We start from the raw sequence: 23,551 nt of genomic DNA, 5'->3' as shown, positions 1-23,551 counted from the left end.
AACGGTTTGCTATTTAAATACCTAAAAAAAATGCTATTTATTTAGGTATTTCGAAAAAAAATTCGAGTTTGTGATATGATTGCGGTAGTAACCCCGCACACAGTTATCAACGTTTAGAGCGATCTGTTTAAATATTTTAATTTTTGAACCAAAGTAAAATCATGAAACGATGATGATGTAAAATGTTGATTTGCTCATCGATATTGTATTAAAAACAACAAAGTTTTAAAACAGAGAGACGAATGGTGAATAATAATAATAATAATAATAATAATAATAACGCACACACTCAACATAGCCCCGCACTAGGGAAACCCTGTGTCGCGGGTGCCATGGACACACACATAGACAACCACAAATTACACCCAAACTCACGAGAGAAATAAATGTAGGCCATACAAATATTTCTCCCGGCCCGGGAATCGAACCCGGGGACCTCTGCGTGGCAGTCCGGTATGGTAACCGTTCGGCCACAGAGGCAGTTTGAATGATGATTGAAATGTTCACGTTTACTAATTGCCCTCAGGTGTGCCAACATGATAGAGTAATAGTGGACGTAGAGAACGACCTGATGACAGAAGGAACCACAATCCACTGGCACGGACAGCATCAAAAGGGGACACCATTCATGGACGGAACGCCTTATGTTACGCAGTGTCCTATCCTACCAGAAACCACTTTTAGGTGAGCATGATGTCTTAAATTTTGAATGTTGGTAAACATATGTACATACAATATACGACACACCTAAGGATATTGTCTAAATAGTATGCCAATTTATTACACGGTAAGATATACTTTGCCCGATGATATAAAATCCTAAAAACATGGTAAAATAAAAGTCTAAAACGAATTTTTAAGAATAAATTATCTGTTACATAATTTTTGTATGAGTATATTTCTCTTTAAGTACTACATAGAACTTGCTAAATTTTGGTTTTCAACTAAAGTTATTAATGTCACATTTATTCCAAAATTTGAAAATTGCCCAGCGGATTTACGACGCACCGCACGCTACCCGTCAGTCGCTCTCGGGCACTTCTCGACCTCGGATTTGTGTCAAATTTTCTCCGCCTTTTATTCATAATAACTTTCAGCGTGTGAGTTGTGGGAGGCGAGAGACGGTCCCCCACACCTCACCTCCTAAAATGTAGGCTCGCGTTGAAATAAGTCGCCTTAAATTGATATGGTATCGTGGTTGCGTAGATTTTAAAGCTTGTACCTCACATGCGCAGACAATCATTGCACACTATTGAAACATTTTGCCTTTTAAAAATAAAATATCGTCGGTTTAAGGATAAAAGTCACTAAGCCAAATCGATGAATAGAGATTATTAAGATTTTGTGTTTTGCCTGCAAAGGGATTATAACGTTATTGTATCTACAAGAATAACACTGCAAAAAACTTAAAAAAGGGACTTATACTCTTTCACAGTATTCATTCGTTATACTCTTTTACTTTAAAATAAGCTCATAGTCCCCAGACGTGTCCATTATGGACCACGGGAGATAACATTTTATAAAAATATATTTAATAACAAATAAAAGTAAAAAATTAAAATTTTGTGAAATTTGTATTTTTTTATTAAGGAAAGTCAATCGTGTTTGGGCCCTCTAGTTTACTACCAATGCCTTCTGTTTTAGTTGTTAAAAAAACAAGTTCAAATTCATATGTGTGTGTGTGTGGTACTACCAAAAATGGCTTTGGTTGATTCCGCATAACAGTAAAAGTGTTGAATTCATTACTTTGGAAAAAATGTGTAGTAAAATTGAGGATTTACACTGATTATTGTATGGTGTGAAAACACGATTCCTAAACAAATTCACGAATGAAAAAGAAACACAAACTTACCTCGAAATTTTACAAAAAACCGCTGTATTAAATAGATACTTTACATATAGCAATGATTTTTTTTTATATCAACTGAACTATATAGAACACGTATACTATACGATATATATTTTTAAATGGCTTTAATTCCGTTTGTAAAAAAATTAATTTTGACATAAACCCAGTGTCCCTGCCGCTCGACCCAAGCAAAATGAACCGTGTTAGCACGGGAAAAATTTGAATTCAAGCTGAGGTATCCACATCAGACTCGAAATATTTCAAAAAACCTGGAGATAATTTGCTGTCACCCTCGTTTTTTTTCATGTTTTTAAAAACGATTTTCAGGTATGACTTGAGTTGAAAATGTATCTACATTTTTTTCATTAAAATTTCAGTGGAATTTTAATGCGATTAAAAATTTTCTCTCGAGAATTCATTCAGCGAGTTACGTTTTATGAATTATTGAAATATTTTAGGACCTTCATAAATTCCTATTCATGAAAATTTAAAATTTTTGAGTTTAATTTCAACAAAAATTCATTGCAATTATATTACGTGCTTATTAATTCTTACACGATAGGTAGTTTAAATATATGCCACAGACCAAATAAAAGGTATATACGCTACAATAAAACGAACGAGCTATAATAACTTAATAAAAAAAATAAAGGAAAATAATACGAATATCATCAACTACTTTGGAACGCACTTCCCATTACTGTTCATAGTAGTAAATCCTTATTCCTTAGCTATTTTTAAAATGAGAGTCAAGGGGCACTATTTATCCACTGTTCCATCCATTTTATAGATATTATAATATTAAATATGTATTTATGTAAGTATTTATATAGTCTGTAGTAATTTAATATTTTTGCTATTGTTTTTTTTTTTTATTATTTTGTGACATAATTTAAATTTGTTTTGTGGTATTGTAATTATTTTGTCCTGTATTTTGGTCTGCAGGAAGAAATTTATTCTAGAAATAAGCAGCACCTTTTGTTTGTGTTTTCCGTTTTATTAAATATGACTTGTGTTTTCCTGTACGTTAAATGATTAAATAAATAATCTCAGTACAGAGTACTAAAAAAACCGACCTCAAAAGAACATGGAATGACGTCTATTTGCTAAGTTTTATTGAAATATCCCCTAGTTCGCCACTATACAGGTTAACTCTGGAGATAATAATAATCTGTTCTCACTACTCAAAGTATATTGAGAGAAAAACGCCTTGAATTGAAGAAATAGCAAATCAACCATTAAAATAATTGCTCCTAAATTAATATTAGGCGCTATTTATAAAAATGAATCTTCATGCGTGAACAACCACCCTTAAAGGTGGATGATTTTCTTCAAAATTAAATGGGACCACTATGGAAGTACCCCCTTTCCAACAAAAAAAGAACCATGAAAATCGGTTCACAAATACCGGAGTTATGGCGTAACATACATAGAAAAAAAAAGAAAAAAGAACATACAGTCGAATTGAGAACCTCCTCCTTTTTTGAAGTCGGTTAAAAAATAAGTAAATACTTTTTAAACTTGGTCCAATTGAAAATACGCACGTGCAACTTGTCGAACAATGCTGGGATATAGATATCTCGTAAATTATAAGCCTTATGTGTTGTGCTTTTCTAGAATATTTTAGAATTTTAATCATTTCAATTAGTCGAATTTTCACTTGACAAGCGTCAAACCCAGTACGGTTCAGTACGGAAGCTGACGTAAGCGGCGGTGACGAGCAACTACCCTTGTTTGCTTAATTTTTAACAAAGTCATAATAAAGGATTGCACACTACACTTCAGTTAGCCGTAGTTTAGTTAAAAATATCACGGTAAAGTTTTCCATTTGAAACGTATTTCAATTTGTCGTTTACGCTCCGATGCGTGTGTGTGTGTGTGTTTGTTAATTTTTCATATGTTTTTGTGTGTCTTTTTGTTTCTGTGTTAACCATTACATCATCATCCCATTTATACGTCCCACTGCTAGGCACGGGTCTCCTCTCAGGTGAGGGTTTTAGGCCATAGTCCGCCATGCTGGCCCAATGCGGATTGGGGAGTTCACACGTTTTCTGAGGATTGTAAACCTTCTTCGACGTGCAGGTTTTATCACGATGTTGTCCTTCAACGAAAAGCTCATGGTTGCGAGCTACAAGCTAAAGCTATTGTGTTCTTTATCAACTAGGCTTGTACACTCCATAGCCCTTTGGGACGAGTCGTACATACATTTCACATGTTTATTTTATTACTCATTTGTTTTTATTTTTTTATTGCATTGCATGTAAATGTTGTGTGTAGATTTTATGACTTTCGTGGTTATTCACTGGATGATTATAACTAATTACAGGTTTCTTACCGATGGTATGACTTCTTTTTGTTTTTCCGCTATTTTCGGTTACACGTTCCATAGTCACGGGTTGACTGGCCAGCTAGAGAACAGCTTTAAGAACAGACGTATCTGTAAATTCTCGGCAGAAGATGGCTTCGGCAGACAGATATATCTGTTCTTAAACAGCTTTACACGTAGAACAGACAGATAATATTGTCTATAACAGACATATCATCTGTTCTGAAAGCTATCATCTCCCGTTGGCCAATCAACCCGCTACCATGAAGTGTGTAACCATTCCAAAATATCGGGAAAACAAAATCATACCGTGGTAAGAAACCTGAAATTAGTGACAATCATTTGTCAATGCGTTTTACGCGTAATTTCAATCGCGTATACTTCGCCAAGTTTGTTACAACTTTAAACATATTAATACATACTGTCTTCATACTTAGGTACCAATTCAACGCCACCATCGCCGGCACTCACTTCTGGCATTCGCACTCTGGTATGCAGCGTGCTGACGGTGTTGCTGGAGCCATGATCGTCAGGATACCTAAATCCCAGGAACCTCATGGCAAACTTTATGATTATGACAGGTATGTTATGAGTATGGGTGTCAGTGGCGAAGCGTCCATACAACTCGATTTTCACCGACTTGTCTAACACTTTCCACGTATTATCAAATTGTGTGTTAAATTTTAAGTGTAGAATAAGTTAACCAGTGAAATTAAGTCTACTATGGGTGTGACTACCATAATCAATTACAAAACTCACGTGTAAGGTGAGACCAAGGCCCTAAAACTGCTTATTTTTTTAAATCATCTCAGTTGTGTGTCGATAAAGTGCCAATGGCAGGATTATGCGGGTTTGGTATTCTGCTAAAAGTTAAGAGTAGAATAGTATAGTAGCTTGTCAGTGGCTAGCCATCAAGCTACTATTCAACTGCCATTGCAATTTTTGGTACTCTGCTCTTCAACGACGAGTCGGTGGCACGCTGATGGCGTAGTTTACAATTTTTTTGGTATAAAAAAAATATTTGAAGACTAAATTGCTGTTTAAACGAGATAAATACTAACATATTCCGACGATATGCGGCTAAATTTGAAAACCTCGGTAACTCTCTTTGTAGACGCCGTACCGTTTGTGATGATGCGACCTCTTTATCACCATTTTCTCTGGTTCCTGGCCATTTACTTTTGAAATTTTGAATCGTTCTTTTTTTTCGCCATTCTTACTTTGCTTCTTTCCGTCGTCACTCTCTACAAAATTCTGGAACTGACAAGACGTACTGAGACGACCATACTAAATTATAAATGCAATGTCTTCTGTACGTTTTATAACGATGTAATGTGTTTGTGCACATACATCACACACATTTTTCTGGAAAAATTAAAAAATATCGAAGCTACCATTAACTGTTCCTAATACGTCAAGAAATTTAAGGATAAACGTCTGCAAGGACATCATCAGGGCTCTATAGGCCCGTGACATGCTCGGACGGTGCCGCCCGCGTGATACTGCAAACAGCGTGACACATTTTACTCTTCAAGCGCAATATTTGGCTATTAAAAATTAAAATATCGTTTCTAGACCGTGTTTTCGTTATAAATCAAAAAGGTATTATCATAGATATATTTCTAGTCATTGTGTTTTTGTGCCAATTCACAAGTTCACATTAACGGAGATTACGAGGTTTGCGAATAGTTTTAGTAAAGCGACATCGATTGTCGGTGATTGAATGAATGAATGCCGCCACTGCCATTCCACTGACTCTCTCAACTGCCATTGCAACTAAATTTTAGCAAAATAACAAATAATATCATATTGTAACATGATCTCAGTTCCAAGAAAATTTGCAGAATTGGGACCCAGGTCAAGAGTACCATTAACCGACGAGCATGTATGATAGCACTGATGCGTGTATGCTTCTTAGGATCGTAGAAAGTATGTATATAAATTATGACTATAACAATGATTATTTGGAATAGGTTTCCAAATCCACACTGAGCGAGTGGTGAGTGTTCTAAAACCTCTCCTTGAACGAAATCTAAGCCTTATAATTAGATACATAAATTTGAAACTAATACCGTACGCTTCAAGACCTTTGAAAGTTCGTCATTTTTTCCCACTCGCATAATTTGAGTTACCCAAGGGTTGGAGAGAATTTGTATAGAGAGTTTGCACAGAAATAATCCATATTTACAACATTCCTCGAATGTTAAAATCTTAATAAAAATAATGACTAATTATCTTTGTATCAACAATTATAACAAACTAGTGTTCATAAAACATAAAAAATAATTGAATATTAATTCAATAAAAATTTAAATAATGACTTAGTTTCTAAAATGTAGAGAAACGATAGTTTTCCGTGTCTAGTTTGGTAAAGTATGAGAACGCGATTCGACTAGAACGCGATGAATACCTATAGCTTCACCAATACTATCTATGAATGGTCATGGCTTTTAAAACTATTTAGTAAGCAAATTGCATTGGCATACTATGTCATACCAACGTCAAATGTCAAACTGACACAAATACGGTAATCATGATTATATTTGAGTGCATTCAACCGTGTTATTTTATGTGTATACGAGCTAAGTAGTAAAATTTGAAAATAATTACTATCTAATTTCATTTGGTTTTCAATTCATATAATTATTTCATACTGGGATGGAGTGTCATGTAGTAATATAACCGACATGAGCGCCCGTCGCAGTAATGGTAAGATTATTCTGTTCCGCTTTTGAAAGGTAAGGGTGCTGGTGAAATTACAGGCACATGGGACTTATTAACTTGTCTCAGGGTAACGGGCGCAGCGGCAGTATTCTTCAGATCTTTGCGATTTAAAAAAGGATAGAGGACTGGATATAAAAAAAAAATAGAAAAAAAAACCAAATAAGACCTGGTACTTAATTACTTTACAAGCACATATGCATGGATTATCGCTAAAGTGTCTACTATTTATGTGGATTTCATTTACAACTCAGTTCAGTAAATAAAGAGATAAGTGTATATTACACATTGCAAAAATAAGTCAGTCAAGTTCTGTGTGTAAAAAAACCATGCTTTATACAAATGAATATGATTCTTTCATTCACTGACTATATTTTCGCTGCAATATATACCAATAGTAAGTTAATTAGGTATCTAGCTACATAACAACTTCATTGTTATATTCCGATCCTCAAAGTCTTTTCTAATCTTGTGAATATTATATTATCACTTGCTTTGTAGGAAACCCACAAAGAGAAGTCATAACAAGGGACTAAACTCTTTAAAGAAATTTTAAATATTCACAAGTTTGCGAGCCTGAAATGGCGGAGTAAGGGTTCAGAAAGTGATCATCATGCTGAATTAATAATGAGGATTTTCCACGTAGAAACAGGTATAATTTTAACACCAAAAAATTAGATTTTAATTACACACAAGTTAAGCGAACGGCGATGAGGGGACGACTTTAAGCGCAACGGGACGTGAACCAAAGCTAAGCTTAAACAGCTTACAATACAAATTGTGTCCTTATAGCGGTAATGATTAACGGTGGGACCTTTTACGTATACTCGTATAAGATCATTTAGTGGGAACATACTTAACATTTTTCCGCAATGTAGCCTGTCTATACGACGATACAAATTAAAAACATACTTTACAAGCTTAATAAGTATACTCCTAGCAAGTAATCTAGGTATGCTTAAATTTTTACAATGGTACATTAGCAATTGTAAAACTCCTTGTGCAAGAGTTCGTCCAGTACTGCTACGATAGCTGATTCTACCACCAAGAAGTAATGTGACCTTGAGAAGGTTAAGAGTGCTGGTGAAGGCATATAGGACTTGTCAGCTTTGTTTGAGGATGAAAGACGCAATGACAGTGTCCCCTAGGTTATTGCTATTTAAACCTCTGAGTGGCTCTGTAACTATTATGGATAGGCATGTAGCTCATCACAAGACGCACGACATGTATATCCCGTCGTCGCTTGATAAAAAAAATGGACGAAATTAGGTAGCTAGGTAGGTACCCACGACCGGGGGCCCAAAATGGTGGTAACATTTACCTCGATATTGAGCAAGGTACTATCCAAAGTACTTTAGGTCTCCCATTCGTTCTATTAACTTTTTAAATTCGGCAACATAGCATCGATCCAAAATCCGTTAATCTCCACTGCAGAGCAAAGGTCTTATTTTGTGTCCTAATGAAACAACATTTGACAAAGCTGAAGATATTTTTTAAGATACCAAGTGAGGTCACGACCGAGTTGTGCGCCTGGTGTTAAACGACACGCCTGTCCATAGTAGTCGCAAAGATCTGAGGGACACTGCCACTGCACCTGGCATCCTGAGACGTAAGTTGACAAACCTGATGTGCCTGTACAAACCTCAAGATTTGCCAAAATATTCTGAACCTGAAATTAGCTGATCGAGTTGAATATGGAAGTTCGTTTTTGATGCCGCTTGGTTAATGAAGACACAAAGTCCACTAATACTACTCGTGATATCCAATTCAACAGCCTTTAATATCTAAAACATTAGAGAAGTTAGACCACCTCCAAAGATATTAAGTTCTAAGAATCATAATAACTTTATTTATGATTATAAGCAAATTTTATTGCGGTAAATCCCCACGACTTGTTTTTTGCGTCATCCATTAACTAAATAGTACTTTTACGTAAACATTTGCTTTTCCTTAATCCTTATACAGCGCTACGACTATCTTGAAAGAAAAATTACCTTTTCGACTACATAAGTTTTTAAAACAGCATTATTTATGTTGAAGGCAAACAACATGTGGACAATTTACAACTTAGTTTTTATTTACCGGGTATTAAATCCAATAATTCTTAACGATGTTGATGTAGTGTAATGAATGAGTCAATGATTTTTTCCATTGGTCCCGGTTTTGGGCTGTATCGAGCCAGTCCTTTAAAAAGGAGTCTTTGAAATATTTTTTTTTAAATTATGAATTATTAGATAACAATGTTTTCCTTAGTCGTTTTCCTAATTTAATCTAATTATTACTTGTTATAAGTAATAATTAGCAAATTACGAATTGAACTCAAGATCTCCATTGCTATTTTAGACGACAATTTATATCATCTGAAACTTAAATGCCGCACATTTAATGTTTGTTGAAATTAATGACACAAAGTCGGTGACAAATAGCGTGGCCATGGAAAGACTTTAGTAAGACCACGAAGCATTTGTTTCGCTCTAGAAATCACGATGTTAGCACTAATAACCTACAGAAAAACCAATTAAACTTTATTTATGTTTGATTTGGGTTTATATTAGAATTTATTGGTATGATGAAAAAAACGGAGTTTAATGTTTTTAGGAATTCCGGTACTTATTCTTTAATAATTCTTTATATATTCATATTAGAAATTCATATTACAAGAAGAATGCGTTTAATTATTTTTTTTATTGTTTATTTTCTAAACATTCCAACGTATAGGTTGTCTCATGTTTTGGTTAAAGTGTTTAAATACATGTACCTTTTTTTTATAACATCAAGCGACGCGACGAGCGAAAGTCGTGCGCCTGATGGTAAGCTACACGCCTATCCATAACTGATACAGTGCCACTCAGAGCTTGAAATTTCTAAGATTTGAGGCACACTGCCACTGCGCCCGTTACCCTGAGACATTAGTTGACAAGTCCCATGTGCCTGTAATTTCACCAGCACCCTTTTAAACCGGAACACTATAATGCTACCATTACTGCTTAGCGGCAGAAATAGGTAAGGTGGCAGTACTACCCTGGACGAATTCTTTCACAAGGAGCTCTACTGTTTCTACCTATAAAACACGATTAAAATTATGAGACAATAATTTGTAGCCAATAGATACTTTATATAGGAAGTAATAATTGGTCGCTAATGTACTCAAATTTCAAAAAATAATACGCATATTCAAATATGATGAGTTCCGAGAAGTCCCCGGATTTGTAGAAGGGAATTATTCATATTATTCTTCAGTTTAGCTAAATGCAATCCCTCGATTCTGGTAACTGATCGTAATGTTTTAATACCATGTTTTTCATGTATTTCAAAGATTTTGAATTGAAAGAGCTCCTTGTGAAAGAATTCGTGTAGGGAAGTACTACCTTACCTTTTTCTGCGCCAAGCAATAATGTGGGAATTGCAGGCACATAGGACTTGGCTTACCACCAGGTGCAAGACTATTCGTCCCATTACTTAGTGTCATAAAAAATACCTATAACAAACATAGAAAGAAATTCGTAAGGTCTGTTGATTGGCTCTGTAAATCAGTTGCTTAAGAGCGGTGACCCCGGCATGGCAACTGGTTGGAATCTTCAGATCGAATGAGATTTTTCTTTGTGTTAGATCCATTTATCAATAATAATATGACTCCTTAGCAGTGGCAGTTAGCAGTTAGCAGTGGCTTAGTATGTCCATATTACTCGATTCCCACCGGCTTGCCTAAAATTTTCCACGTATCACCAATTTCATAAATATTTTAAAGTAATTTACAACATTTTGTGCTTAATTTAACGTGTGGAATTATTAACCAGTGAAATAAAGTATACTAGTATTTTGTATGCTAATTAAAAATATAAAAAGTTTGTTAAGGCAAGTGTTCTTTGTTTTGCTCCGGATTTACTAAAGACAATTTTCACGCCTCGCTACTGCTCCTTAGTTACTGTATCAACTCTCATACATCTCGCTGTTGAATACGGTTCTTTTTGCTAAAAAGATGTTTTGAGGTTATTTATCCATTTCGGATTAGGGAGTTCATATCTCTACAAAAATATTTTCTGTTTTTCTCATTGACTTACAATTACATGGACGTCGGGTCCGCGCTAAAAAGTGTCCGCACTTGTAAGGCGCTAAAATCGTATACAGAGCGCCAAACTCTGCTTTAGTCTTCATTTGTTCGACTGACAGCGCGATACTGCGATGACATTACAATTTAAATTTCGAATAGGTTGACTTGGGACATTTTTTTCGTGGTTTTTGTATTAGACCCGTCGTCCATTTATTTGTAAGTCAATGGTTTTTCTATATGAAAGCAAATCGAGAAAAATGTACTTCACATAAAACTTAGGCTCATAACATTTTGTTCATTGACATATAATTTTTATCTTAAGCCCCGCAGTAGGGAACCCTAGGTCACGGGTGCCATGGACACACGCATAGACAACCGCAAATTACACACAAACTCACGAGAAAAATAAACGTAGGTCATAAGTACAAATATTTCTCCCGGCCCGGGATTCGAACTTTGGCAGACCAGTTTGGTAGCCGTTCGGCCACAGAGGCAGTTAGGCAACGTAAACAGAGCGTTACCCTTTCTAATCTTCAAAAATAACGCACACACTCACTCACTCAACAACACTCAACATAGCCCCGTACTACGGAAACCCTGTGTCGCGGGTGCCATGACACATAGACAACCACAAATTACACCCAAACTCACGAAAGAACCTGGGACCGTAACCGTTTGGGCACTGAGGCAGTTAAAAAAAATATATGACTTTCCCAAAAATATTGCAAATTCAAAAGAATCACTAAACGAAAATCGAAATTCGACAATTGAAACGAATTTGCTTTTTTATTTAAATGCCTTTTCGTGAAAGTTGACTTTTTCGTTTAGAGACTGCATTGGTTTTAGCGTGCGGTATATACCTACTGTTTAAATATTTGTAGCGTTTTTAATTCGAAAAAAGACGGCGTCACTACTTTCTATACTGCGTTCTAGTCCTAACGCGCCGATGCTTCGTCATTCTGTCTAGGTTCTGGTGAGGTGATGGGGTAATCGGCGGTGCCTCGAGCGTAATAATGTGTGTTTTTATGTTTTATGTTTTGTCTCTGTGCTTACTAACAATAGTCATAAGTTTAAAAACGTCTGTAGTTACTAACAAGTGATGAGTTATTTATTATTATTATTATTATTATTATTATTATTATTATTATGTTACATCTATTGACTTAATGTTAAGTCAAATTGGTACTTACTGTTAAATTAAGTCCCTCTCTGGTTAGTCTCCCTAATCCGAAACATGGTTGCGATTATTAGAGCTTAATTTCCACGACACGTTTCTAAATTGGTTTGGGTGTTCTGAATGGAAATTAAATTTGTTACTGTGAAACTTACAGTAACGGAGCACATCAACTTTGACATTTTGGACTATTTTATAGCAAGCGAAATATGGTTGAGCATTTGATAATTACGACGGCGACCTATATATATTTCAAGTGTCAGTGCGGCCAGTATCTTTAACTTCAGTAACTGCCTCCGTGGCCGAACGATTACCATGCTGGACTGCCACGCAGAAGACTCAGGTTCGATTCCTGGGCCGGGAGAAATATTTGTATGGCCTACATTTATTTCTCTAGCGAGTTTGGGAGTAATTTGTGATTGTCTATGTGTGTGTCCGTGGCACCCGCGACACAGGGCTTCCCTAGTGCGGGGCTATGTTGAGTGTGTGCGTTATTATTATAATCATATTATTATTATAGTCATATCTTTACTCTAATGTAGGGACAACAATGTTCACAAACCCTGATGGATCGACTTGTATTAAACAATGAACCATGAATATTTGAAAATCCTACTGGACCCACTAGTGGAACCAAGCAGTGGGACCAACAGTCCTAAAGGGAATTGCCTTTAAAGTTGGGACTGATTTTTTCGGATCTAATCGCCTGTACCTATTTGTTTTTTCAAACTAACGTTGTTTCGGGTTTTTTACATGTCTCAAGGTGGCAGATGACTGAGATGATATTCGTAATTAATCACTTCTGTCCAATATTAATGTAAGGAGTTAGTAGATTTCTCACAGACAGAGCTACGGGAAAATAAGTCGTTAAAAACCAGAAACAAAGATCTACAAGAAGCACTTAGAACAAATTCGTAAGCTCTGTTGGGTCGCATAATAGTTGTAGTGACGCTCAGGGTAACCTATCTAAACTCGAAATTTTTTTTTCCGAAATAACGTTTTTTCGAATTTTCACTATACCGAAAACCGTAATTATAACGTAATTATAACGAAATCGTTGTTCTTTCAGGGTATGTTGGATGTATATCGCAAAGACCCGATTAGGTTCGGTTAGGTTAAGTCAGGTTTAAAAGAAAAACATTTTCCTCTCAAACTTACTTTCGAGGTTATGAAAATTCGAGCAAACGTTATTTTTGACTACTGACAGGTAACCACGCTCAGAGCTTTAAATTGCAAAGATCTGACGTCTGGAGCACTGTTAATGCGCCCGTCACCCAGACACTTAAGTTGACAAGTTCCATGTGCCTGCAATTTCACTAACACCACTATTCTTTAAAGCCAGAACGCAATGTTGCTGACAATAATACTTGGCAGCAGAAATAGGCATGGTGGTCGTACTTCCCCGGACGAACTCTATCACAAGGAGCGCTACTGCTACTAAGTATGAGCATTACTGCGTTCTGGTTTAGAAAGATAAGGGTGCTGGTGAAATTACAGGCACATACGACTTGTCATCTTTATGAGTCAGGGTGACGGGCGCAGTGGTAGTTCTCCTCAGATCTTTGCGGTTTAAAGGTCAGAGTGGCACTGTTACAGTTATGGATAGGCGTTTCGCTTGCCACCAGGCGCACAAATTGTACGTCACGTCGCTTAGCCTATATAAAAAATGAACTTCGTGTTATTTTTGTGAAAGCACTTTTGACGTATTAATCACACATGACTTTATGGTAAGAACTATAGATTGATGGGTATCATCCAACTAACATTGTTTAAAATTCGTTCAATGTATTTTTCACAGACCGGACCACGTAATGATATTAACCGATTGGATCCATGAGCTGTCGACAGGCATGTTCACCGACCATCACCACTCGTCTGGCGACAACAAACCGCCCACGCTGCTCGTCAACGGGGTCGGAAGATTCAAGATAAACAATAACACAGCAACGCCTTTTTATATGAAATCTGCTAGATTTAATGTTGAAAAGGTACCATATTTATTATTAATTCCCGTTAGTCAAATAATCTTTATTTCATAAGTAAGCAAAATACACTCAAGTTGTCATACTGACTGAACTGTACCGCTCATTCATAGGGCTAATTCCCCTGAGAAGAATGAGCAAGAAACTCTAGGAGTTGCTCTTTGTAAATAAATATTTTTGCACATTTATCATTAATATATACTACCGCAAATGGTTTTGGTAGATTCCGCATAACAGTGAAAGTGTTCGCTTTGGAAAAAATATATAGTAAAATTGAGGATTGTACACTGTTTACTATAAGATGTGAAAACTAAAAATTTTCTGATAGAAAAAAACACAAACTTACCTCGAAATTTTACAAGAAAACCGGTATATTCAATAGGTACTTTACTTTTTTATATCAACTGAACCAAATAGAACACGTATACGATACACATTTTTGGAATGGCTTTATTATTATTATTATTTCGTTTGCAAAAATTATCATGATTGACATATTTTTTAAATGTTGACATTGTCATGCATGTCAATTTATTTCGAAATTACCAAATACAAATGCGTTAGTTACGACAAGCAGGGCAGAATATATATAGGCAGAAACATAAATACAAACGTTTTAACCTTTAAAGTTCAAGGTTTAACCGTTTATGGTTTTAACATATTTTTTTAATTTCCAGGACTACAAATATCGTTTTCGAGTGATCAACGCTGAGTTCCTCAACTGCCCCATTGAGTTGTCGTTCGACAAACATAATATTACTGTTATTAACTCAGACGGCCACGACATAGAGCCTATAACTGGTAGGTATATGGACTACATCAAGTAAAAGTGAAGCAGGCAAAAATTGGCAACGTAATTTTGGTGACACAATCTAGTATAATAGCAAGTAATAAGTAACGTCACCTAAGCACCCGCATGGGGCTAGCGTAGTTTACTATGGCATAAACCTTTCCTAAAAGAAAATCCGTTCTGAGCAGTGGATTAAGATTTAGGTTAACGTTTAGATACTGATTATCGTGAATTACAGCAATAACCGTGAATTTCAGCGACATCGTTGGTAACATACGCTGGAGAACGATATGACTTCATTTTGGAAGCAAATAATGAAATAGAAAATTATTGGATTCGGTTCAGAGGGCTCATGGATTGTGATGAAAGGTATGTGTGATGCGTAGAATAAATGTTCCAATACTCTATATATTTACCGAGACTATATAGAAAAGTTAGTTTTACTACATTGACCCGGCCGGGAATCGAACCAGGGACTTCAGAGATGGCGACACCATGAAAACCGGTGTGCAAACCACTCGACCACGAAAATCGTAAAAAAGTCTCACTCAAAGACAAATTCCTTCAATCTGGCTGTACTCAAATCAGCGATATTTTCACCTAACGCGGGATATCGCTCTCCCAACTGAGCTACGGAAGGAGTTCCAAGTCAATCTTTCAATCTATTAACAATATGATTTTAGGTTCACAAAAGCAAAACAAGTAGCAGTACTGCATTACGAAGGAGCAATGGAGACGGAGCCCCCAGGAGATCCCACTTGGGAAGAACTACATCTTGAAGGATTGGTATATAACATTTAATTACACAAGATTTTACTTTGTAACGTTACTTTGAGAAGTTTCAGTAAAAAATGAAGTATACTTAACGTCGTCGTACTTTGTGGTCAGAGCTTGAGTGCCTCTACTTACATTGGCTTTTCTTACTTTACCATTCGAGACGTAGCTAGCACTGTTACTTTACAATATAAATATTTTAGTAGAGCTCCTTGTGAAACAGTTCGTCCAGGGAAGTAGTGCCACCTTACCTATTTCTGCCGCCAAGCAGTGATATCAGTATTAATGTGTTCTGGTTTTGAAGGATAAGAGTGCTGGTGAAATTACAGGCACATGTGACTTGTTAAGAAGTACTAGTAAATTCTTACAGTAAGTGAGACTGTACGCCCCTTGGTGTAATAAAGCCACATGTGCAAAATGATAACTATTCAGGGCCCTTAATAATTTAAATCGTCTTAGTTGTGTGTAGTGTTGGGTCATGAGAAAATTTCGAAAAAAAAACGTATTTAAAAAAAATATATTTTTCGGGATATTTTTCCAATGTTTTTCCACTTAACGTTGACACCCGTCAAAAGTTGAAGTTACTGAACGTAAACGATGGAGCCTATAAAAATGTTTGTCATTTTAAATCTCGTATTTCTTTAACTTAGTAAGGTAACGTCGACCGTTAATATGATCGGTAGAATCACGGATCAATAACTCAAGAGGATTGCTAATAGCGACACAAGATAGCGTAATCCGATAATTAGTACCTATTGGCACCAGATGTCACCACAAGTACCAAATAACTATTTTTTCTAACTCATTTGTTTTACATTGACGAGCTGCAATTTCTCAAAGCTACACTTATTTCTAGTGATAACAAACAAATCAACTAGATGGCGCTTATTGCACAGATTGTTATGGATACTGCTGGCAGTTCGTTTATTTTGTTCAGTATTAGCGCCATCTAGCCATGTTAGCAAGCGTTAATTTATAAATTATTTTGGAACATATAATGTCATCTATACGCATATTTGTCAAAGTTAAAATAATTTTAACTGATTATCAATATTTGTATAATATTACAAGACAAAATAGAAATGACCCATAGGTATATTTCATAATAAGAAGGAATTAATTGATATCCACAGTCACTTACCTAATATAGACTACTTTCGTGATATTGATCAGCGCCATCTATAACATAAATAACTTGTGTCCAAGGACACCTTCAAAATAAACGAGAAGCGCTGCAACCGCACTATATACTTTTCATACAATTTTTAGAAGCGTGCTTCAAATTATACTACCGGCACGCTATGATGGCCGTTTTGACGTTTGTCCGCTCATCAAGTTTCGTATTAATTCATAACTACGTTGAAGGAGCTAATTGATGTACATTGATGTCAATAGTGACGTGTAGTAAAATTTATGGAATGTATAATTTTACGACACAACTCGTCGGCATTTGTTTTTCGAAATTCGCAATTTTAAAAACGAAATTTATTACGATCGTCACTTACGGGATCACTGGCCAGTACAACTTCTACCTCCTCCGGCAAACTCGCGTCAAAGCTCAATGCAAAATAAAGCAGTTTCGATATATTAAGTAAACATTTTTATTTTCGTTATAATAGAACTTATAGATGTGATGTTCGATAATGAATTGAGATTTGACCTCACAGTTGTAATTTGTCAAAACGGCCATCAAAGCAAGCCGGTACTGTAGATGCTTCTGTATTGTCTAATTTGAAGGCGCCCTAAGGGTAGGCCGTATACCACACTTACCTTTTCTGCTGACATAGGTTTACCGGCAATAGTATCACGTTTTTTTCCCTTTGACTGTAAATGTCTTATGCTTCTACAAAAATGGCTTTATTGTTATCTGCAAAATGTTCCTAACTTCAAAATTTTTCTCTTACAGCAATTGAACGCCCTAAACAAAGGTGAAGAAGAAAATGACACAATCTGCGTGGCTGAAATGAAATCCCTCGCCGGATACGATGACAGTCTAAAAAAAGATGCAGATTACCAGTTTTATGTCGCCTACGATTTTTACCCTAAGAACAACTCACATTATCACAAATCGCCTTATTATTCATTTTATCAAAGTGAGTAAAATTAGCCCGTTATCTCGTCTCACGTTGTTCTCGCCTCGGCAAACCAAAATCATTATTTTTCTCAATTCAATTCTTATTTATTTATTTTGCTTTAACAGTCTATACAACCTCAAATGGCTTTGGTTGATTCCGCATGACACTGAAAGTGTTGAATCAATCGCTTTAGAAAAAAACATAGTAAAATTGAGGATAATCATTGACATTGAGATAAATGGACGACGGGTCTAATACAAAAACCACGAAAAAAATGTCCTAAGTCAACCTATTTAACCGTAGTGACATGTAAAGGAATATGAAAAAGCTAAAACGTTTAATTTAAATTGTAATGTCATCGCAGTACTGTCTAATTTTGCTTGCTGCGCTGTCAAAAGAAACAAACGAAGACTAAAGCGCGAATGACGCTCTATATACGATTTTAACGCCCTATAAGTTCGGACACTTTTTAGCGCAGACCCGACGTCCATATAATTGTAAGTCAATGAGCATAATACACTGATTACCTACTATACGGTATGAAAACACATTCCTAAAAATGTTCACAATAGAAAAAAAACACAAATTAACCTCGAAATTTTATAAGAAAACCACTGTATTCAGAAGGTACTTTACATAATATCAATTTCTTTATTATATCGACTGAACTAAATAGAACACGATATACATTTTTCAAATGGATTTCATTTCAATTTAAAAAATAAATTATGAAATAAAGCCAGTGACCCTGCCGCTCGACCCAAGCAAAATGAACCGTATTAGTACGGGAAAAATTTGAACGCATAGGTTTTCTTTTTAGTTTGTGTGTACCAGGTATATACCATGCGATTACTCTGTCATATTTGTGAACCGATTTCGATGTTGTGGTGTGATGTAATGGTCCCATTAAATTTTAAAGAAAATATTCCTCTTGTAATAGCAGCATATCAGGGGATGAATCCGGTTTATTGAGTTTCACCCACCTTTCATTAACCGATTTCAATAAAACTTGGCAAATAGATGTAATTTCAAACATTTGAGGTCTGTTTTTTTTTACAATTCTAAATCGAATTGTTAAGTTTTCGCGATTATTACTTACACATATGAAATGAAACTATTTTCATTTTGGGTCTAAATAACATATATTTACAGATCCTTTTCAGGTCCCACGGTCATGACTGACTCACTCACTCAGCCGTGACCATTACACCAGTAAAGGGGCAGAATATTGATTTGTTTGAAAAACCTAATAATAATAATAAATGTTTATTTATGTATTACTGAAATACAATTAATATATATTATGTATTACTGAAATACAATTAACTTTACATTAACAGTGGATGGTACCTCCTATTAAGCTTATCAAGCCTGTGTCAGGAGGCACCGCTCTTCCATAGCTATAAATGCATATTTAACATTTTTAATTCATACTTAATGTAGATAGTGTTTAATTTTTACATTTCCAAAGATCGACAAAAACAAAACAAACAATTTTTTTTTTTTTTTAACAATTTTCAATTTTCTTAACTTCTAATTTTAAATTTATACTTAATACTTAATACTTTTTATTTTTTACTTTTTATAAAAAATAACATTTGTCTATGGCATATTTGGCATTGGCATTTTGGCCGATGATCTAAGCAGCTCATCAGCAGGCATGATATAGCGTGATGAGTGCCAACATGAGTGATATGAAAAATATAATCACATTGATTATAAAGACAGCATCTACAAATAGCGCTTCAACAAATAACATTTAACTGCCACCGCGGCCGAACGGTTACCATGTCGATCTACCACACAGAGGTCCCGGGTTCGATTCCCGAGCCGGGAGAAATATGGTCTATATTTATTGCAGTTTGGGTGTAATTTGTTATTGTGTATGTGTGTCCATGGCACCCGCGACACAGGGATTCCCTAGTGCGGGGGTTAGGGGGGTACGTAAGAAAAATAACTGTACAAAACTTAAAGATACGTTTATAGAACGATAATGATTAAAATACTTGTTTTCATCTCATAATTTGTGATGTAATTTGATAATAGAATATTGTACTTTGTGTTTACAGTTCAGAGACCTTTGGATCGCGTCTACACTCCTCAACTGAACCACATCAGCATGAAGTTACCATCGAGCCCCTTATTGTTAGCTAGACCATCCGCCGACAATTTCTGCAACACCACCAACATAGATGACGTTTGTAAAGAACTTACGGGCTATTGCGAATGCTCACACGTTTTATCAGTCAAATTGAATTCTGTCGTTGAAGTTATTATTGTAGATGAAGGAGTTACATTCGACGCGAATCACCCATTTCATCTACACGGTCATAACTTCAGAGTTGTTGGTATGAGAAGACTAAATGCCTCAACGACGATAGAACAAGTCAAGGCGTTTGATAAAGCCGGATTACTGAAAAGAAACCTTAAAAACGCTCCTATAAAAGACACGGTGACTGTACCCGATGGTGGATATACAGTAATTAGATTCAAAGCTGACAATCCAGGTTACTGGCTCTTCCATTGTCACATAGAGTTTCACGTTGAAGTTGGTATGGCTTTAGTTTTTAAAGTAGGTGAACACAATGAGATGCCGCCATTGCCTAGAGAATTTCCCACTTGTGGTAGCTATCTGCCCGACGATAATTTAGAGCATCACACTACGGAAAAACCAAATAATGATACCCAAATAGTTTCTATAACGCACTGGTGGCCTATTATAGTTGTAAATAGTACAACATCGACAGCGACTGTTAGCATTTTGTCTAGATTGATAATTCTTTGTAGTATTTGGTTACTAAAGTTTGCTATCGGGCCGTAGTCTAAAAATGTATTAGGTGTAAATTTAGTGTACATTTCCAAAACATGCTGCAAAAATTAAGTTCCTATGTACCACTTCGGTGACATTCGCTTGTACAACTAAGAGCGGTTACACACGGCATCTTTTAGCAGCGATTCAAACGCGATGCAATCGCGATGCAGTCGCTAATTGTCTACCTTTACACACACGCGCGACTTTAAGCAGCGATGCAAACGCGATGCACGTTTTAAATTAATTAACTAATTTATTTATTTAATGTTATTAATTTCACTTTTAAATTTACAATTAACAAAACAACACAATGTGCATAAACCTATACAATTTTTCGTACATAATTATTCAACATAAGCGACTGCATCGCGCGTTTGTATCGATGCAATCGCCTATAAACCTTATTGTATAACCTGTGGCGATTAAAGAATTACAGTAATTTTAGTCTTCTCTATCTGAAACTTCATTAAAAATTAAAATCTTTCATTAATATTTTTTTGTTTTATAGTTAGAGTTAATAAAGAACTATTTTAAAATATCATACTTTGAGCACCTAAATGCCTAGCCTATAATTAAAGGAAATCTACTTTTGAATGGTCTCGAAAGTTTAGTTTTTCCTGAAAGGGAATGCCTATGTGACCACTGTTCTCTTTTGAGCTAGAAACTGTGTTTGTTTTGGATATGTATACAAAATGTTTAAACCGTTTGTACGAATAAGTCAATTTTAATCAGTATACAATTTTAAACAATGAGATTATGAATTTAATTCTGCTATTAATTATACGAATTTGTACTTACAATAAAGCAAGCTAACGTTTTAATTTATTTATTATTCAGTGAATACTTTGTTTTTGTCAATAGTTCGTATGCCTGTATGCTATTTGATCAGTACTTACTAGCCAAATTTTTTTGCTATGTAAATATTCAATATGAACTAAGTATTGTTTTGATTAAATTGATTGTATCAATTGTAATTTATAAACTGCATTGATTATAATTAATGAGCTATTTGACTTTTGACTGTGATGGCTGTATATTCCACAGTAACTTGCCAAAACGAAACATTTTGTAAATATGTTCCAAATATTATAAGCATTGAATATGTTCCGAATTACAAAACATGTTATGAACATGTTTCAAAAATAAAACATTATGTGAATATTTGTTCTAAAAATGAAACACTAAGAATGTGTTGCGAAAACGTGTTTAAAAGCTGCTGGCTATATGTGATATTATTCAGATAATAGTGTTAAGTTTTAATGTTATTATAGTGTTAAATTAGTATGCTAAAAAATTAGAATATTAAACAGTTGCATCATCGTTGTTTTGTTTTGAAGTCAAACCCTTGATTTGTTCTTACCACTATCAGCAACTTTAAAAGCTGAGATGCTACAATTATTTCAAGTGTAAGTTGCAATGTCACAAAAAACCAACACACACAACACGTCACCCTGAGACATCGAGTATATAACCAGCAATAGAGATGAAATGTCATTTAATTTGTTTGAAAACTATTGTGCCAAATCATTACGGTGACAACTGCGCTCCGATTGGCCAGCCCGAATTCGAAACAATTAACGGATGTCGTCAATTGTTTCACTTCAAATCGACCAGTTTAACTTGAGCTTTGCTACAATGGACGTTAATTGAAAAATTACATATTTAATTACCGATGAAATGTGGTTCCGTTTGTTTTGTAATTTAATGTTTTGCTCTTTTTCCCACACCACCGAATGGAAAAGCCCCACATAGTTAGAGATATTATCTTTATTACAATAAATACAGAATATTTTTGGAATATAAGGAGACGTACCTACACACAGGTCAGTTGTTGGCGCTGTACTATTTCATCTTTCTAATTTGTGATTTCAGTGCAAACGAGAGTTGATATTTAAAAGTGATGTAAGGCCCATTTGCCTGATGAGTTACCAGGGATGGATGGCCCTTATTTCGTCTATATTTCTGATTATATACTCGATATACATCTATTTGACAAGTTCATCAAAACCGGAACGCAGAAATATTCGCATTACTGCGTTCCGATTTTGAAGGGTGCGGATGCTGGAGATGCAGGGTGATGGGTACAGTGAAAATGCCCCTAAGATTTTATGGACAGGCGTATTGCTTACGACCAGTTATTTGGTATCATAAAAAAAATGTAGAGGCAACATCACATAAAAACCAACAGCAGAGGTTGTAATTGGGGCAAACTTTTTACTTAGAAAGATTTATAAGTATCTCATAAACATATCAAAATATATAAAATTTTACTCAAAAAATATAAGAAAAAAGTAATTTTTTGTATGTGTCACTTAGAAATACATGTTTGTTTTTTCATTTTGTTGGCGAGTTCTTCATAAATACCGCCCTGTTGGTTAGGGTACCTAATGGACTAAATTGTTTCCCGCTCGTAAGTAGGTACATCTTTTACAGTCTTGTTAAATATCAAGTAGGTAGGTATAGGTAGGTATTCAGTAGCAAAGTTCGTATTAGAATCTCTCAAAGGATTTCACACCAAAAGGTATGTCCTAATCTCATATCCTTTGGAGTAATCTTTGAACAGTGATACTTTGTTAAGCTCAAAATCTTTGTGAGCTCTGTGTATTAAAAGTAAGCTTAGTTTTTTTTTATTAATTTATTTCTGGCCATGGAAACAAAGTCCTTCAGCCGAAAACATAAAAATAAGTTTTTCTGTAAATATGGCCGCCACAAAGAGGATAGGCAATTTGAGGCGGCGTGTTTGGATTGACTCGGGATTCCTTAGAACGGGCCGATACGGGCATTTTAGTTCGAGATTCGTATAATTTCGCGTTTTAATCTTTGATTAAGGCACAATAGCACTATCCTATTCCACTTTAAACTAGATTTCACAAAATAATTGAAAGTCAAAATAAAAACGACACTTTTCCCTCCAAAAGGTCCAGAGCGAATCCTAGTAAGCTTAGAAATATTTGGTATTGCCACCATTTGGGAAGGTTAATTTCTCGAATTTTCAAA

The 23,551-nt window shown here is 35.3% G+C and overlaps 1 protein-coding gene across 1 annotated transcript in view; it reads left to right on the top strand.

Moving 5' to 3' along the window:
• The window catches only part of LOC113227393 (laccase-4-like), a 95,460-nt gene extending 74,685 nt beyond the window's left edge, over positions 1 to 20,775 (top strand). Inside the window, exons 4-11 of the mRNA XM_026460287.1 lie at positions 527 to 684; positions 4,613 to 4,756; positions 13,920 to 14,109; positions 14,781 to 14,904; positions 15,151 to 15,262; positions 15,577 to 15,679; positions 17,574 to 17,760; positions 19,812 to 20,775. Of these exons, the coding sequence (XP_026316072.1) occupies positions 527 to 684; positions 4,613 to 4,756; positions 13,920 to 14,109; positions 14,781 to 14,904; positions 15,151 to 15,262; positions 15,577 to 15,679; positions 17,574 to 17,760; positions 19,812 to 20,563 (1,770 nt within the window). The 3' untranslated portion in view covers positions 20,564 to 20,775. The remainder of the gene's footprint in view (positions 1 to 526; positions 685 to 4,612; positions 4,757 to 13,919; positions 14,110 to 14,780; positions 14,905 to 15,150; positions 15,263 to 15,576; positions 15,680 to 17,573; positions 17,761 to 19,811) is intronic.
• Positions 20,776 to 23,551: the final 2,776 nt, after the last annotated feature.

This window comes from Hyposmocoma kahamanoa, unplaced genomic scaffold (genome assembly GCF_003589595.1).
Source record: "Hyposmocoma kahamanoa isolate Upper Pololo Valley unplaced genomic scaffold, ASM358959v1 210, whole genome shotgun sequence".
In the NCBI taxonomy this organism is placed as follows: Eukaryota; Metazoa; Arthropoda; class Insecta; order Lepidoptera; family Cosmopterigidae; genus Hyposmocoma; species Hyposmocoma kahamanoa.
This window is presented reverse-complemented; position numbering and strand designations above follow the sequence as displayed.